Source organism: Bombus pascuorum, chromosome 9 (assembly GCF_905332965.1).
Source record: "Bombus pascuorum chromosome 9, iyBomPasc1.1, whole genome shotgun sequence".
Classification (NCBI taxonomy): domain Eukaryota; kingdom Metazoa; phylum Arthropoda; class Insecta; order Hymenoptera; family Apidae; genus Bombus; species Bombus pascuorum.
Window position 1 is genome coordinate 2,524,887 of NC_083496.1, and position 17,760 is coordinate 2,542,646.

The 17,760-nt window shown below is 34.0% G+C and overlaps 3 protein-coding genes across 7 annotated transcripts in view; all 3 read left to right on the top strand.

The window, feature by feature from the left end:
• Positions 1–74: 74 nt before the first annotated feature.
• LOC132910281 (maternal B9.15 protein-like) lies at positions 75–5,140 on the top strand. 4 transcript variants are annotated; one of them, XM_060965842.1, is made up of 3 exons: positions 75–187; positions 818–1,525; positions 1,638–5,140. In XM_060965842.1, the coding sequence occupies exons 2-3, from the start codon at positions 1,082–1,084 to the stop codon at positions 1,989–1,991; spliced, it is 798 nt and encodes a 265-aa protein (XP_060821825.1). In that variant the 5' UTR covers positions 75–187; positions 818–1,081; the 3' UTR covers positions 1,992–5,140. The 4 variants fall into 4 exon arrangements, with proteins under 4 accessions (XP_060821825.1, XP_060821824.1, XP_060821826.1 ...); XM_060965841.1 differs by having other exon boundaries at positions 96–194; XM_060965843.1 differs by lacking the exon at positions 75–187 and adding an exon at positions 201–334.
• A 700-nt stretch (positions 5,141–5,840) lies between these two features.
• On the top strand, positions 5,841–12,264 carry LOC132910273 (uncharacterized). The gene is made up of 4 exons (XM_060965832.1): positions 5,841–6,292; positions 6,576–6,971; positions 7,053–7,136; positions 7,213–12,264. The coding sequence occupies exons 1-4, from the start codon at positions 6,272–6,274 to the stop codon at positions 9,304–9,306; spliced, it is 2,595 nt and encodes an 864-aa protein (XP_060821815.1). The 5' UTR covers positions 5,841–6,271; the 3' UTR covers positions 9,307–12,264.
• Positions 12,265–13,808: 1,544 nt separating this feature from the next.
• Positions 13,809–17,760, top strand: part of LOC132910272 (protein stum) — a 28,007-nt gene continuing 24,055 nt past the window's right edge. For both annotated transcript variants that reach the window (XM_060965830.1, XM_060965831.1), the window contains exon 1: positions 13,809–14,093. The gene's annotated coding sequence lies outside the window, so the exon portion shown is untranslated. The remainder of the gene's footprint in view (positions 14,094–17,760) is intronic.

Sequence of the window (17,760 nt, forward strand, 5' to 3'; positions counted from 1 at the left end):
ATGTTTTTGAAATTATTTTTCTACATCTGTAATATTACAAATAGGAGCAACTATCGAAGATCTATATTTTTTTACATACTTCATGGACATTGATGCAACGTAACACGTGTTGGGTCGAGTACGTTTATTTAAAGAGAGAGAAGACGTAGTAGTTTCACCAGAAACACGGAATTTTCATCATTGAATTGTAAGAGGTCAATTTAATATTAGTACTAAATCTTTATGTATATCAAACGAAAGTATACGCGGCAGCAGTGAAATATTATGATAAATAAATAATCACCAAGACTGTGAGTTGTGATATTTCAGGAACAATCGCTCACGGCACGACCTGGTACGACAAGAATGAGCTGGCATAATTCGTTGTGCTCATTATTTCGAAACAATCGTTTTTTCAAATTTGATGTACCTTACAATGGTGCCGTTTGCCTTGTTTCTGATTATTAATCGTCGTGATTGCGGTGTAATTCGTCAATATTGTTTCTTTAAATGATTTTCCTAACCTGAGTTATTATGGTTCATAACCTAATTAATACTCATAACATATTGTTGTGTAGTTCTACTGTGAAACGAAATCAGTCGTTTTGTGTGTCTATATACCTATCTATAATATAATGCAACAAGTCATGTGTACTTAATATAATCTAAATTTACTTGTTTAAATGTTTTTTCCCATTTGGCCATTAGAAAAACAAACAAACAAGATTCTTATAGACACATATGTGAGCTTAGTTTTATAGAATATTAGTGAATATAAACTTATAAAACATTGAACTTTTGAATGATTTGTTACTAATAATCTTTTATGTAATTTCAGGTAGGAATAATAAAAGATAATTGGAATAAACTGCGCATGTGAAAGTAACAGTAAAATAGCTTAGTAAAGGCTGTTTTCGAAACAAAAATAAAAGAAAAACATCATAGATCATACAAAATTTAGGCATTGCTGCGGTGCAGAAGGGCTCTATGTGCTCCACATCAGCTTCAGCAAATGATACTTTAGTTTTCAAGAATATTGTATCACAGCATCGAAGGAGAATTTCATCTGAAAATTATAAACTTGGTACACGACAGAGACAACATGCGCAACGAGATTACTGCAGCAGTACTATTCTTAGTACAGCTGATAGAAAAAAACGAAAAATTTAGTCCTGATCAATTGGAATGTTTTAAACGACGTTTGGTGGAATTGTTGACGGAACGTTTTAAAAATCATTGGTTTCCTGACAAGCCATTCAAAGGCCAAGGTTATCGTTGTATTCGTGTAAATGGTCATAATCGGAGGGATGCAACTTTAGAGAGTGCTGCCAATGCTGCTGGAGTAAAATATGAAGATCTATCATTACCAGTGGAATTAACGCTTTGGGTTGATCCTAATGAAGTTTGCTGCCGATTTGGAGAGAGCAAAGGGTCATATTGTACATTGGCATCATTTGACGATAAGGAAAATACTGTACCAATTTTTCAAGGAAATGAAGGATTAGAAAAGGAAAATAAACAATCTGAGGGGCCGACTAAGATACAGGTTAATATATGTTGCTATGTACATGTTTATATTTCTTTTCTCTTAATAATAAGAGATAAGAAAAGTAATTAAAAAAATTAAGTAAGAAATAATATATTTTTATGTCTTACAGAAATCCCCTTTGACTAGTAATACAGATCAGCAACAAAAATCAAAACCACTAAGCTCTGCTAATCAAAATCAACAGCATAGCAATAATGGTACAGGTAGGAAACGCAATCTAAACAGCCCGAGATTGCACCTAAATAGAAACCGTTCCTGGTTTGGTCACTCCTTCAGTATGGGCTATGGTCCTCATCCAATAAGTCAACCATGGTATAATATTATGCCTCCTCATTTTTTGGGTGGTCCATCTCCACCTCCTTTTATGGGTCACAGAGGAAACAAATGGATTCATCCACCATCCTACCCTACAGGACCTACCCGGTTCCATCATTGGTCTCCCAAAGCTGCTCTTAAAGTATAAAGAATCCCTCCTTATGAAAGTAGTTAAGAAATCTGTTCCTTTTTATAAATAGGATTACAACATTTTTTTACCAATTTAAAAATTTTATGTTTTGATGTAAAACTACATGACATTTATAGCAATTCTAAAAATATATTGTTATTATTAAGATTATTATTTACATTTCAATATGAACGTCTTTGTATTAGGAACAGGTTTATTAACATTTCAGTGACGAGAATTATCCATTCTGTAATTACAAATGACCTTGTTCGAATTACGACTAAGGCTTACGATTTTTTATGATGAGAAATGTTGCATTATTACATGTTATACATAAATAATTAATTGAATGATAGATGTTTAATTCCGGATGCAAGGTTGCTTGTAAAATATTAGATTAGTCAGAATTTAATTAGAATGAATTAAGTCATTGGTGTATAAGACGTAAAAAAGATAAATGTCATATCACTTGTGGCACTCTTTCTGATTAATCCTCGAAAAAAGGATTTAGTAGGAGATGGATCGTAGGTATTTCGAGAGGAAGCAGTATTGATTTTAAGTGAATTTCTTAAATTGAATACAATTCTTCTTTAAATTATATGTAATAAATTTTAATGCCTTATACAGGCGATCTCAGTTCATTAAATAACATTTCATGTTTGAAATTCTATCATGTAATAGAGATGAAGAGTTTCAAAGGAAATTCTTTTCTGTCATGTGTATATATGTAGTGTGTATTCATGATAACTGGAGCTTCAAAGTTCGCCTTATTTTTCAGTATTGTTATAGCAAAGAAAAAATAGAGAATTTAGAAAATATGATCTATCAACTTGTTAAGATAGTAATACTCTATAACAATATTGACAAACCATGTAAGCTTTGAAATTCTAGTAACACTGATTTGAGAATGACGTTTTACAAGTTCAAATCAACTTTTACTGTATATTATTATATTGCGTTAACGAATAGAGAGAAACAATGTTGCTTCTGAATTTGCAGGTCTGTGGTGCAAAGAAATTTAGTATATTTTCGCTTTAAAGGCACATCATACCTGTTATGTAATACATACTGCCTCCCGTAGAGATTCTATTAATAATCGTTTATGTTAGAAGATTATTAACAAGTGCATGAATTTCATAATTAACGTACACTTACAAAAATGATGATTTATTTTAATCATGCTCTATATGAAAATATATTGAGCTTATTGATTTTAAGTAAAACTACTAAAACTTAGCATTTAAGAATATACATAATTGATGTTAGTAGATCTATAGCTTATCACAGTTGAAACTTTAATTCTATCATATTAATGCAAATGTGTACATTCAATTCAATTCTTGTATATTGTAGACAATTGATAACATCATAGTAATTTATGCTCTTGCTTTGTTAACAACATAAATATATGTTTGATTCTTATTTGGGAATTATCTATGTATGAAGGACTCAAAAACCAAATCAAATAAATAAGCCTCCTAATTATTACTTCATACAGTATTTTGAATGTTACAATAGTTTACTATTTTTACATCTTGCTGTTTACCTACAATTGTTTCATTCAGATATATTTATGTAAATGTACATATTACTATATTTATAGATGTAACAAAATACTATTCTTTCATTTTTATATTTAAACACTACTAGTGTTTGGTTTTTGAACCTTTCACACATACGCGAACGTTTTAATATCATACATATTTAAAGTATGCAATTTTGTTCAGTTTATGTTGTAACATAGAGTTATTCATAAAGGTAACTTTCACTTTATTTATGCAATTTTAATGTGAGAATTACTTTTAAGAGTGAATTAATATTGTATGTGAAATGCAGTATGCAGTGTATTTTATTAGTACATTATTAATTTATATGGTTAAATCATTTTATGAACTTTTCATTAATATTCTAAAACTCAAAATTGGCGGAAATATGGAAAATTTAAACCAGATAGGATAGGTGTTATTATCCACTACGTATTATAAATCTATTTGATGACACAAATTTGAATATTGTTGCTAGATGCACTTAGTGCCCTTAGATAAATTTCTAAAGATATAAACAGATACAACATAAATATTATTGAGCAGACTGTGTTAAGGAATTTTAATCAAATATGTAGTATAAATTTTGCAACTTTCATGTTCAACATTTAGCATTGTTTAATATATGCATGAAATTTGCTGTATTGTAGGTGTTTCTTGTGTTCAATTTGTTAAAACTTATTCAGAAGAGTCATTTTGTTGTTATGAAAGGTATAAAAATTCTATATAGATATTATAATGTATATGTAGAGTTAAGCAATGTTGCATTCGGACATATTCTTTTATTAATATATATGATGCTCAACATTTGAAATGTTCCAAACTTTTTAATTGTGTTCATATATTAAAAAAAAAAAAAAAAAAAAAGGAAGAAAAGATACACTTTATGCTCCATACAATAAACATATTCAAATAATAGAAAATATTCAGAAACAATTTTTTGATAAAAAAATCTATATTCAACTAACATGTGATAAAACACGTAGTATTAATGTACATTTGCATTCTTGACAAGAAAAAAAAATTACAAAGATTTTAGGCAAAAAAAATATTCCCTTTTATATAAAAAATTCTTTTATATCTGTATCTTCTTAAGTACATACATTATAGCTAGGCATTAACATTGACAAGTGAATATAGTGCTTTGGCGTAAAAAATTGAAGTTCTTCAGATTGTTAAAAAGAAAAAAACAAAAGAAATTTACACAATATTAAAGAAAAAATCGAAGATTTCAATTTGAAATACTTTTTTTTTGTATATTCAATACCTAGAGAAAAATTTTAACATTTCATTATTGTACATTCTATTATCGTCTATGAGACTGTACTTTACAATCGTGTAGAAACAATGTATCCAAGAAGGAAAACAGGTTTAATATTAGGCTTTAATGTTTGGATCATTTCGATTGTAGGGTAAGGCACTATATAAACATATGCATATATTCTATCACTGCTGTGTCATATGTTATAAATCTACTTCTTGCATAATTATGCAATGATAATTATAATCCTGTTCTACAACCACATTGATCTTCGCATTTTTTCATAACTTTAAATATATATATCTGTTCAATATTTTGTTTCGTGTTATCTAATAAAAACTATATTAGACATTCAAGCAAAATACTTATACATCATTAATTGTACAACCTCTTTACTTTTACCATTACAATCAAAATTTCTAGAAGTATTAATCAATAATGAATGAAATTTCAAAATATTCTAGGAAGACTCGTATCTGTACTAGAAAAACATAAAGAATCATAATAAAATCGTATTATTAATTACAAATTAATTTTTACTCTATTATTTTATAGGTAATGTGTTGCCTTTTCGGATATAATGAAACAGAAATTGTTTTCATTTCGTCTTTATTAATTTTTGGTTTTTATTTAATGTCAATTTAAAATTACACAATGCATTTTTTTGTAAATGAGAAAATAATAATTTGTAACGTCTGTTACTTTTTCGAATATTATACGAAACATATTGTTATATTATTATCATTAACATTTGTATGATTACAAACATTATATATGAGATATAATAAACACTTAATAAATATTTCTGCAAATTAAATGTCTCTTATTCTTCAAAGTCCATTTTATTAATATTTTCAACGTATATATTTCAGATATAGGCAAAAATCTACTAAGTTTAAAAAATTGCATTAATCTCTATTATTTTTCCGCCTTTATTCAATAGATAAGATGGCTATATCTTGACATCCAATAAGAAATGTGTATATGTGTGAGCTGTTTCATTGGTTATTCATAAATAGTTTGTTAAGTACGATTTTCATTATTGAAAATTTCTCTTTGAATTTTCCTTTTCATTCGATAATTGTCTTCTTTTCTTCGAATAAACTTATGATACATTATAAAAAGTAGTGAAAGTAATATAGTAGCGCCATAAAGGCAATTGAAAACATCTATAACTTAGTTACTCGAAGTTGACGATTGAATTACTTCGATGTGTTAGATGTGTGGCAGACGACAGAGAACTTTGCAATCTGTCATTTCGAAGCTAATCGCAACGATATTTTATTAAACATTAGCTATTTCATAAAAACGACTCTTATCACATAGTTTGCCATAGTAGTTAACTATGTTATAGGAAAATAAATTACGTTGGAACGTGTACAAACTATCCATATTTCTGTTCGAATTGAACGACAGGGTTATGAGGCTCCAATTTCGAAGTCTCGCTATTCATAAATATTTTTTCAGTGTTTTTAATATTATTTGTACATTACATGATGGCTGAAAAATGTAAGGTATGTATGTTAATAGGAACTAGGTATTACACATATGTAATAATAATTAATACTTGGATAAAACCATATGATCAAATTATCAAACCTTAAAATTTTTATCAGTATTGATTTTAATCAAACAAATAATAACTAATAACATAATTACAGTTAGGAAAAAAATAAATTTTTAATACTTAAGTGTAGTTAGTACTGAAGTATATTTAATTGACCTTTAATCGTTTTTTTATAACAGTATTCTTAAGTACCATATGTGAACATTATTTTTGCTAATTATGTATTTCAGGAATGCGGGTGCAAATGTGTGAGCTGCAATCAAAATGATCAGCAACATGGAGAAATGCACTTACATGTAGAAATAGAAAATTTGCGCCAACGTTTAGTGGAAAAAGATAATCACATTGTAACAATGGAGACACAATTCTTAAACGAAGCTGATAAGTTTCCAAATGGAGAACTAGCCTCCATGAAAGAGGAACTTTTAATTTGGCAAGAGAAGTATTCAAGATTACACGAAGCTCACAAACGTGTTCAGAAAGTAAATCAAAATCTTGAGGATAAATTATTAAGGATCGTAGATAAATGTGAAACAGAGAAAAGTGCATTTACTAAGGATATCGCAACTTTATCTCATAGATTAGCCGATGCAAATTATACAATACATCGTTTAACCCAAGATAATGTATGTTTTAAGTACAAAATTTTGACGGTTCCCTTAGGATGTATTACGAATAAAGCTGCTGTAAATAATATTTTATTTTAGGAAAAATATCGGAATGATGTAAATTTGGCAATACAACTTCTTCAGTGTAAGCCTTCTAATTTTGTCGGACAAAAATATGATTCTGTAAGTTATACTTATTACACTGTGAAATAGTTAATTTGCAATATGAAAAAAATACTTAAAAATCAATTTATTTCAGCTACCCTCTGAGGTACAAGCCAAAGTTAGGACATATATTGCACAAAAGAAACATTCCAATGATACTGCACCTGCTGACATGAAAAGTATTACAGTACCAATTTCAACGTTTCCTCCAACAGCAATGGTATATAATGTAACTAAGCCTGTAGTTGAAAACAATAGCGATGACGATACAGATGAATCCAAGCCACCAGTGGATGTCGTCTCGGCAGCAATAATGGCCAAAGTTTTAGAAGATCGAGAGAAAGAGAGAGTATTTGGCAAACATTGTGACACATGTACTTGTCACAGAAGTATTTTAATGGTTGATGCTGAAACTCAAACTAATATGCCAAATGTTTTTTCTTGTAACGAATGTACAATGAAGTATGCACAAAATATAGAGAAACACTCTGATAATTTGAAAAATATCGACAAAAGTTGCCAAAATAAAGGCAGTCAAAACTCTTTGGTGCATGTAGTTTACCACGAGGGAAATGAAAGCGTTAGTAGTAAAGTACACTATCAGAACAATTGTACAAAGATTACTAATCACCAACAGCTATCCACGAGAGATAAATTTTTAAGTAGGAATGCTAAAATTATAGACAGTTTAAAGGAAGATGGTCGTGTAAATGTTAATATGAAAGTTAATTTTAATAAGAAAAATTCAATACGCCGTAGCGATCCGCAACACCAAAGTGTATTCCAAAATCAGAACGAGAACACAGTTAAACAGATAATAACTCACAAAACAGGCGATACATGCGTTAATGGTAAAATAAATATTGATAAAGGAAAGCAAACGAAACTGAATAAAAAGTGTGAGTTACAAATCGATGGCAAATTCAGTTCGAATTCTTGGAATAAATTGGACAAGGAATCTTCTAGTTGTAGTTACATAGTTCCTGAAAATTATAAAAATTACTTTGATAGAAAAGAACCGAGTCAGATTGATATTATTAATGATAGACTATGGAAAAACGAGTGGACGAGATTAAAGTCACAGAATAAAACGAAAGAAAGTAAGGACAAAGTTAACAGTGACATGGAAATCGATATAATTAACGATAGGATCTGGAAAAATGATAGATTGGCTCAAGAAACTCATCATCCGACGCAATTAACTTTAATAGAAGTCAAGAACATTGATAGCGTTACACAACAGAATGATTCTGGACAAGTGGAAGTAGCCACTAGCCCAAGTTTTAGTAGCGATAGTATTGTAATTTCAACTTCCGATCCTTCCAGTAGCTCTAGTGATGTCGCTCAATTAACTGGACTGCGTTTGCATAATGTTAGTAATTTGAAATCTAATACTCAGAACAGAATAACTGGTCCAAGGAATTGTCTCGTAAGAGTAACACCTGGATCGAAGAATATTCTCTTAGATAATGCTGGACATTATAAAACTGTATTATACACTAGTGGAAATAATAAACCAAATACCGCTTTAGTTCATTCGAAGAAATTGTCTCGGTCTGGATCTGAAAGAACAATTTCAACCAGTAGCGAAGAAAGTACTCCTATGTTGTTACATGACAATAACCAACTGCAAAGAGTAGCTGAATGGGTTCAATCGTCGGTTCACATGGATAATTCTGGGTCAAATTACACGGAGTTAAAGCCTAACGAAAATATAATGGACAAAAGTCTTTCGTTAACATATTTAGACGAGTCACACACGAAGTGCAAATCGATAGAAAACAATCGAGAACTATATGAGAATTCATTGGAAAACAAATGCAAGGATTTAGTGATGAACGTCCAAGAGTTTGAAGAAGGAAATTTAAATAACGATGTAAATAATTTTTCATTGGCTGTAAATAACTCTGATATAGAAAAGGAGAAAGATTTAATATCTTTCGATGTTCCAACGGAAGAGGAGAAAGTTTTGCCTAAAATTTCGAAGAAAGCAAATCCTGTGGATTTTGATTACGAAGTCAAAATCACTAAAGAAATGGAGGAAACTTATTTAAAACTTGCAGCGAGTTTAGATCCTGTCGCGTTAAGCTTATCGAGCACGGATAATGCAGATTTAACGATCGAGAAATATAGGAAAGATCATAAGAGATTTCAAAGGAGTTACGATAAGACGGGATCAAAAGTGTAAAGTATTCCAGCAAATATTTCAAACAAATTATTACTATTTCAGCAGGGAGTTCCTTTAAAGATAACAGAGCATTATTTTTTGTAACTACGTGAAACTAAGGCTGTACCAAGAACAGTAGCTTAGGGTAAAACATTCTATACAGCACTGCAGATATAGAATTATATTTATTTAATTTGTATAGGTAACAGTAGTACAGTAATATTTCTGTCTTGTGAATAAATGTCCAATTTCATAATATTGCAATCACGCAACATTGCTGAACACGCTATTGTTTAACAGCTATATCAGCCAATTATTTTATAATTATGTACGTGTATAGTTTAGTTCAAACTAGTTAAAAATCAAATAGGGTTCTTTTTTTCTTTTTTTCTTCTTTTTTTTCTCTCTTAAGTAAATTCCATACTGAAATGCTTTACGAACGATGATGCAATGGATACTGTCACTTACTTTTTCTCTCCTTTGATTCTCTACAGTTTTGTATAGATCGATCGAAATCGAAAACGTAGCCCGACTAAATTAGATGTCTAAACTTTTATTCTTGTTACTGCGATTAAATATTATAGGACGAATTGCGTTCACGTGTATTCAAACGAGACAATATTTAACAAAAATTCGTTATCAAAATATCGGAACACTGTACCCATAATACGGTACATTAGTGCATACTACATACTTCCAATCGTTAGAGCTACATGACGCGGATATTTCGCGTTGCAAGACGAGGTCTTTTAAAATTCATTTGATACGACAAACACTGTAACGACGGTAGTATTTCACAGCGTTAATGCGTAACATTTTGATCGTTTTAATTCTTATAAAATGTATTCGTGGAACGTTTTATGAAATTCGTTGGGTCGCGTTCACGCAGGATGGACTCGTAAAAACCGCGAGGGAAACGTTTTCGTAATTAAGATTTGTCTCGCGCAGAGATTATCGTCTGTGTTAAAGAGTAATTACGGTACCAAAGTTAAGAAGCTAATATGTTTAGTACTTCTTTAATGTTTCGCGTAACATAATACTTCATAGTATAATTATCTACTTTCTGTTGTATGTATCGTTGCACGTTTATTTTAAAGAATGCCTAAAATCTCCGCGAGAAGATGACGATTACAATGCTGCAGTCATATAATTCAAGTAAACTGGATCGTTACCTGATTTCGATGTTAATCCAAGCTCGCTGTATTTTGGTCGAATTACAACCGATCTCTTCAAAAAAAAAAAGAAAAAAAAAAAAGAAAAAAAAGGAAAAAAAGGAGAATAAAAGATATAACAATAAAAGCTAGAAAAAAAAATAGTTCAACAAATGAGAAGAGAAACGACGTAAACTTCTACTCGCTCTACAAGTTTTTAGCATTCTAATGGCAATAAAAAGAATTTCTTCGAAATTTCTTCCTTAAACCGTACTTTCACAAATTATTATGGATGTCGATAAAGCGATCATTATCGCTACTATAACTACCATGAAGAAAGGAGATTCTAATCAAAGTGGCTTTGCGAAGAAACATTTAGCGGCCACTATAATAATGATTGTATATGTTAATAATTTTTCCCAGTGAAAGAGTCAAGTAAAATTACTAGTCTTGCGGTTCACGAATTTTATCGAAGTAAGATATTGTGTTCAATTGGAAAACACGAATGTTACGATCAATTGCGAAGTAATGTTTTTCCCTAATTTTCGATTTACGAAATATTTATGCAATAAATTTATCGTGCATGGAATAGAAAGTTACGTGGAATAACGCAGTGATCGAAGATGTGCATTCGAAAAATATTAATTAGAAGTAACTATCTTGTCGTGAACAACACGTTAAAACGTTGCGAATCTACGCGCAGATCTAACCATTTATTATACACACGTAAGGATATACACAAGAGGAAAAATAAATCTCGCAAAGATTGCATATTTTTAGGCTGTTCACCTATACAGAAACTTCAGTGGCGATGAAATTCGAACGAAAATCCGCGCGTTCTGCGAAGTCGATTGATTTTTATCGTGACTCGTTAAACGCAACGCGTTTTGAGTTAACGACTATTAATTAAGGAGGGTGCATGAGTCACCGGTATATCGGTGCTTAAGTTCTGAATATTCAAAGAGCAATGGAAAATATCGATCGAGAACACGTCGCCAAGTATATTTCCGTCGGTTTCAATTTTTTCTCAGGTGAAACATCCCTCTACGAAGGCAATCAACGAATATCGTTATTATAGGAAGAATATTAAAGAAAAAAAAAAAATAAATAAATAATGCAGTGCTTCGAATATTCGTAAGATTATAATTATTAGAAAGCTGGATAAAAGATCTGGTCGATTTAAGTTTGCCAAATAATTCTTTTGAATAAAAACGTCTGAAGTAATTTTTATCGATACGCTGCACAGTAAACAAGAAGTTATCTAATTCAACCTCTTCATCCGCTTCCACTTAAAGCTGTAAACAAATCAATAAAACGTTATCAAATAAAAAAGCCAAAGGTTTTGCAACACGAACGTACCGATGCATGAGTCGGCGAAAAAGCAAAGACTCGCTTGTTCAGGATTGCGCCGTTGTTCGCGCGTTGCTTGCACCAGCGCGTACCTTTCGCTTGGATTCATTTCGCGGATGATACAACACCGCGTACTGTATCGATAGGAAAACAGTAGGAAGAATAACGAGATATCTCGGATTTTCTCAACTACCTCGTTGCATTCCTCGGACTTTGATAAAGAAAAAGACCGGAAGACTAAGATAGCCTTCGAAGGATAAAAATGCTAACTATGGATTTAACGCCGACGATCGAGGCGTACAGATATGGACTGAGATTTCATTGAAACGGACTGATCGCTTTGAATCTTGCGCGGAATTACATCCCGTAGTAAACAGTTACCCATTTAACTCGAAATCGGATGTACCGTATGTAACGTGGTGACGATGATTATGTACACTGTAAATATACAGTCGAATAAAATGTGTTTAAAATGAAACCGATCGAATTTCTCTTACAATCGTTAATCTCTCTTACTATCGTTTCGTTTCACGTTTATAATTTTATTCACGTTAAATATTCTTGGTTAAATGTTCATTGGTTTATACGTAGACGAGACTCGAGTTTTCATTTATCGTCGTTATAATGTCAGTTTCTACTTCGAACGGATTTGATAAATCCGATCTCGATGTAAATTCCAGCGGCGTTAATTTGACGCAACCGCGGGTTTTCAAGCGTCGCAGAAGACACATGCACAAAATCGATCACGCGATCCGGCCGAGCCCAACTTACTTCAATCATGCTAATGTTCCAATAATTTGGATCCAGCAGACCTAGCTCGACCAAATGAATGAATGAACGGCCTCGCCTGCCTCGCCGTGTTATAGAATACTCTCGTATAACGCGTTCCTCACCGATATATTCGATTCTGCACAAGTGTTGTAACACTTTTCGCGCTGTACGCGATCCAGCGCGTGGGTGGAGAGACTACGGTTTGTTCGACGATCGATATTACGTAAGAAAATTCGAAACAATCCTACTTCCTATTGTTTCTCTTTCGCTCTACACAGCTTCAAGTACATTTTTTCTTTTATTCAACAGAAAGAACGCTTGAACGCTGCTTTTATTGTCTACAATTGAGGAACCATTGATACTTTTAACCGATACGTTTAACAAACCTCTTACAATCCTACGAGAAGCTAAAATTAGTATACATAATACGTTCACCTCCTCTGCAATCCTAAAGGTAGAGCACACTTGATCGAGTGAAGTGATTCAAAGTAGATAAGGACTTTACTAGACGGACAGATGTCTGTATCGAAATGCTAAGATCCACTGATAACCAGCCAATTATTCTTACAACCATTCATTCATCACCGTAGCAAAGTATAACGAGCAAAATGTTATTGAGAAAAGGACACATACATTGCCGAATAACGCGACGATACTATACAGATGTATTTTCTTAATTCCGTTACGAACTTACATTATACAAACGCAACTGCGTTTATAATACTACACTGTCATGTACAGCACCGAAGAACCATACGAAAGGTATCGAAATTTCATCCTCATAAATAGACTGCGAATGTTCATGCAAATTCATATTCTTGTGTCGATACGATTAAAGAAATGGAACCTAAGTATTAGGTTGCCCGAAAAGTGTCTTTCTTTTACGGACACGTCTTTTACAACGACGCATCTTTATACAAATACGAAACCTAATCTGTCGAACGTTGTGGTCTTTATTTCGATAGAACAAAATGGATCGTACGTAATTCGATAAAATAATATAAAGCGGAAAATTTTGTGCATCCATTATTTCCTTATAAAACGAAAAAAACTCTTCCGACGACCTAATAGATACTTGCTCCATCCGTTCGATGTACATTTACATATTATGTGCATTCCATGTATCGTTGCACCTTTAAATTTCTCAGAAATCCGCAGTCTACTCGTAAAATTATAACTCAATTCCAAGAGTCTCAAGCCTCATTTTTTACATATAACAAAAATTAATTTAATCTAACTCTCACCGTGGCATCCTGCTAAATTTTGGATGTCCAAGTCATTTGATAGCCGATCAAGTTCCCTTGACGCCTGGTCATCGCGCCAGCGCCTCCCGAGTGACCAACTCGTACCCTCGCTTCCTCGACGAACCGCTTAGCCGGCCAACCCCGCGGCAGTAAGGACGCGTTCGTGCTCACGCGAAGACGCGGACCGACGCCGCGGCACGTCGATGCCGATTACCGACGCTTCCTTGAGGCTTGCACCCTCGTAAATGCACCCTGCCCGGCGGCTCCGATTCGCTATCCACCTGGTAGCCAGGTAAGACGCGTCTTCTACCCGCGATATGCCTCCATCTGGCTTTCTTCAGCTCAAGTGACACGATTAAAAAATAAAGTAAAAAGGCAGACAGCTATGGTGACATGGTTGTGGCTAGTTTGAGCCTAGTTTCACGATCCTGTTGGATCATCGTCAATGTCATCGTCGAGTGGAACTTTTAAGAGGTTTGGAAATGTTTGAAGTTGTTCGGAGAGGTTGAAGTGGGAGAAAAGTGGATTTGGATGGAACGTTCGTAAAGTGAGAGCTGTTTGAAAGTGTTTGGAGTTAGTTGAACGAAGATCGAGATGGAATCTTGCGAGATCTTTGGATAAGCAGTATGGATCTCTTACTTTTTCCTTTTTTTTTTTTCAAAATCTTAGTTTATTTATTCAGCCTGTTACACATGATTTTTGGTGACCGGCCAGGCTGCTGTAATTGGTGTAATCGCTTTGACTTTTTGACGCATTGGTGGAATTCGCATAGCGCGTGGTCGCTCTCGTGACTATCGCACGAGGTCGTACTTGAAATTTCATGGGTCATACCTTTTTTTGGTTTAATCAGATAACATCTGCTACGAAGTCAATGTGATTGTTACAATGTGGTTGGCCACCTTGACTCGCTGATTGTTGTTAATCGTTTACCGAGAGCGATTTACGGTCGCTGTTCTTCCCGCAAAGTGACGCCTGGCTTTCTTCTTGGCTGTTAGATTCAATTTCAAGGCATCTCGAAATAGCGATTGATCGGAAAATCACGGATCGACTCGTTGAATCGTGGTATGAGAGTGTAACGAAGAATTTTTACCTCTTCCTGAAAGAAGAAACACTCGTGCGCCTTCCTCGTGGCGGTCTTCGTGGTCGGATTTGAATCAGATCGATAAAAGTCCGACTGTTCCACTTAGGCGAGGAAAAATTCTATGGAATTTCCTTCTTTCTCCGCTGGAAGATACGTTGCCTCCTAGCGATTCTTTTCTAGATTTTCTAGATTTATTATTAAACTTTTAAGCCGTAACATCGTAGAAAAACTTAGATCGATGAAATTCATTAAGATTCAGACTCGAACTAAACGCTTGATTGTCCACGTTTTGGGTAAGAGCTTGCCGGAACAAAGGAATGATCACTCTATTTAATGCATTGCTTTTTGTCGTGTCCACTGTGGGATTAATATGCATGTACGCGCTAATATTTTCACTTTTGATCGATGACAATTGTCAGAGCACACGCGGCTTAAAATGAACTGGCGAGACCAGTTTGAATTAGAGCGACGACATAAAAGTCACGCGCGAGAAGTTCTCTTGCAATTTCAGAACGAACGGAACGTGCTTATGAATATTTGTATACGTTTGATCGTTTCCGCGCACCGAAGGAAAAAATAAAATCAGCAATTAAGGGAGAAAATAGTACAACCTACAATTCTAAATAAATTGAAATTTGCCGTTTCAAATTAACCGCAATCGCGCCATAAAGTTAATAGGCAGGTCTGTTCGAGCGACGGAAGGTTTTATACTTTGTCGTTGCGACGAAGTAGCTGTAATGAAATGCCGCGTTGAAATCTAATTCCGTCTGTGTACATTGACTTTAAATTGCACACACAGTCGTACTTGAAATTTCGCCACGACGAGCAATTTTCATTTTTCCGTAGGAACAAATACATGGTTCGTATACGGAGAAAGATCGTATAATACGAAACTCTCAGGAGTCAAGTTAATGGACTTCGTCTTTTCTTCGTTTCGTTACCCGAATACACGATTGGTGTCGAGCGTCTCAAAAAAGAAATATTCTCTTTGCATAGATATATCTGTCAAGAAAATGACACGCACGATTAATAGTAAATTTCAAAGTCAATTTTCAGAGAATAATATTTGTAATATCGTCATTTTTCTCCACGTTTCGAGGTATAAGATCGGTCAATGATGGCTTCTAGTCGATTCATATATTATAAAAACACCAACACGATATCCTCGAAAGAAGAAAAAGACTAACAAAGGTTTCCCATTACCACGATTTATCTTCGCAACACAGGAAACTCTTTGAAACTCAATGTAAAGGTGTATTTAAAAAGGAGAACGAGTCTCGTCTATTAAAAAATCTTACAGCACTAAACGTTCAGATAACGATTATATAGGTGTATGCAAATGTTGGCAGGAGAACGGGACGTGAAGTTGGTGGAACTCGCGTAACAATTAATTCGCCGGTCTTTGCTCGACTGCCCCGTGAAATAATCGGCTGTTACATGATCGTTACGCCGTGCGGAACTTCCTTGGCCGGCGGAATTATACACAGGTATATACACGGTCGTTGATCCTCCGGCAATGGAAGCCGATTCCAACGTTTTCCATTCTCGTTAACGACCCGTTGATTTACTATTTCTTCGCTATTTTTGTACGTTGGTGGCCGATAAACGTCATTTGCGACATTCCACCATGTACGCGAGGAAGAAGAAAAGACGATGCTGCTCGGAAAGCGCCGCTTAATTGAAACGTTACGCAACGGATGCTAATTAAAAGTGACGTACGTCGGTTTGAGGCTGTGCCTCATCTCCGCTAAATCGTTATTTATAACATCGATCATGGGAGATGTTTCGCCTGGGCCGCGTTAAACGAGCCTCATTAGGCTACCAAGCGTTAAGTTGCCACGAAATTGAGGCGAACCCGATTGGGGAGAGACGACATCTTCTTCGCTCGCAATTGTCGAGCGTATCGTTGGCCTGCAGAGCTAATTGATCGAGTAATCGGTGACCAACTGCGAGGATCGGAACGCGTTGCAAGATTAATCGCATCTACCAGGGGAGAAGTTCAGTTTTGAAGAATCGCAGTAGTTTCTTCCTTCCCCTTCTTTTTCGTCGTTTCTTTTTCATTCGTTGTCGATTTAGCGGATCTCCGATAATTCGATATTTTATCTCGTTTCTTTTTTATTATATCAGTTATTTTCAATCCCGACGTCTTAATAGTTGGTAAAAGCAACTTTAGATGAGAGCTTCGTAATACTTTAATGTACTCTGCCTCATGCTTCTACCACATTTTCGATTCCCGATTGCAATTAGATAGAGTGCACGATGCATACAAATGTACCTGGAAAATCGTCGATCATGTCACGTGGCCTTGCATTCGTATCTCACGTGTAAGTTTTCACCGGTGTCAAGGTTATAAACGGATCTTCTGCAACGATGCTCGCACACATGCATTGATATTCACCTCGAAATTCATGCTAATATTCACTCTATTCACATTTATATTTCCATTGTCATACCCGTTCCGTAGAGACTAGCAAAATTTTCATATGAATTTCTATTCAAGACTCATCCACGTCACAAAAGAATTAGATGAGACGATAAACTGCTACCAAACCGTTCTTTCTAAAGCGTTTCTAAAACGGTTCTTAAGCATTTCCCCCTAATGTATACGAGTATGAGCCGTTTCATATATTCTTTATATATTCGTCCCAGTTCGAATATCTCCAACTGATTTTCCATGAACGATTTAAGCAATTTAATTACCGGAAACCATCTCGTTTACTCTTCGACGTTCCTCGATCGCTCGGATCGTACCTTACGACATTTCGTTCCAACGATTCCCTTTATGCTTACACGCTTAACATTTTTATTCGATACGATCCTTCTTTTAATAAGCTAAAAGAAAAAAAAAAAAAGAAGATTGAAATTCTGTTCCATAAGA

Excerpts from the sequence above, each read along its gene's own strand:
- LOC132910273 (XM_060965832.1), top strand. The coding sequence starts at position 6,272 with ATGATGGCTGAAAAATGTAAG. Across the intron at positions 6,293-6,575 it reads TGATGGCTGAAAAATGTAAG|GAATGCGGGTGCAAATGTGT; the intron begins GTATGTATGTTA and ends TATGTATTTCAG. Across the intron at positions 7,137-7,212 it reads TCGGACAAAAATATGATTCT|CTACCCTCTGAGGTACAAGC; the intron begins GTAAGTTATACT and ends AATTTATTTCAG.
- LOC132910281 (XM_060965842.1), top strand. The coding sequence starts at position 1,082 with ATGCGCAACGAGATTACTGCAGCAGTACTATTCTTAGTACAGCTGATA. Across the intron at positions 1,526-1,637 it reads AGGGGCCGACTAAGATACAG|AAATCCCCTTTGACTAGTAA; the intron begins GTTAATATATGT and ends TATGTCTTACAG.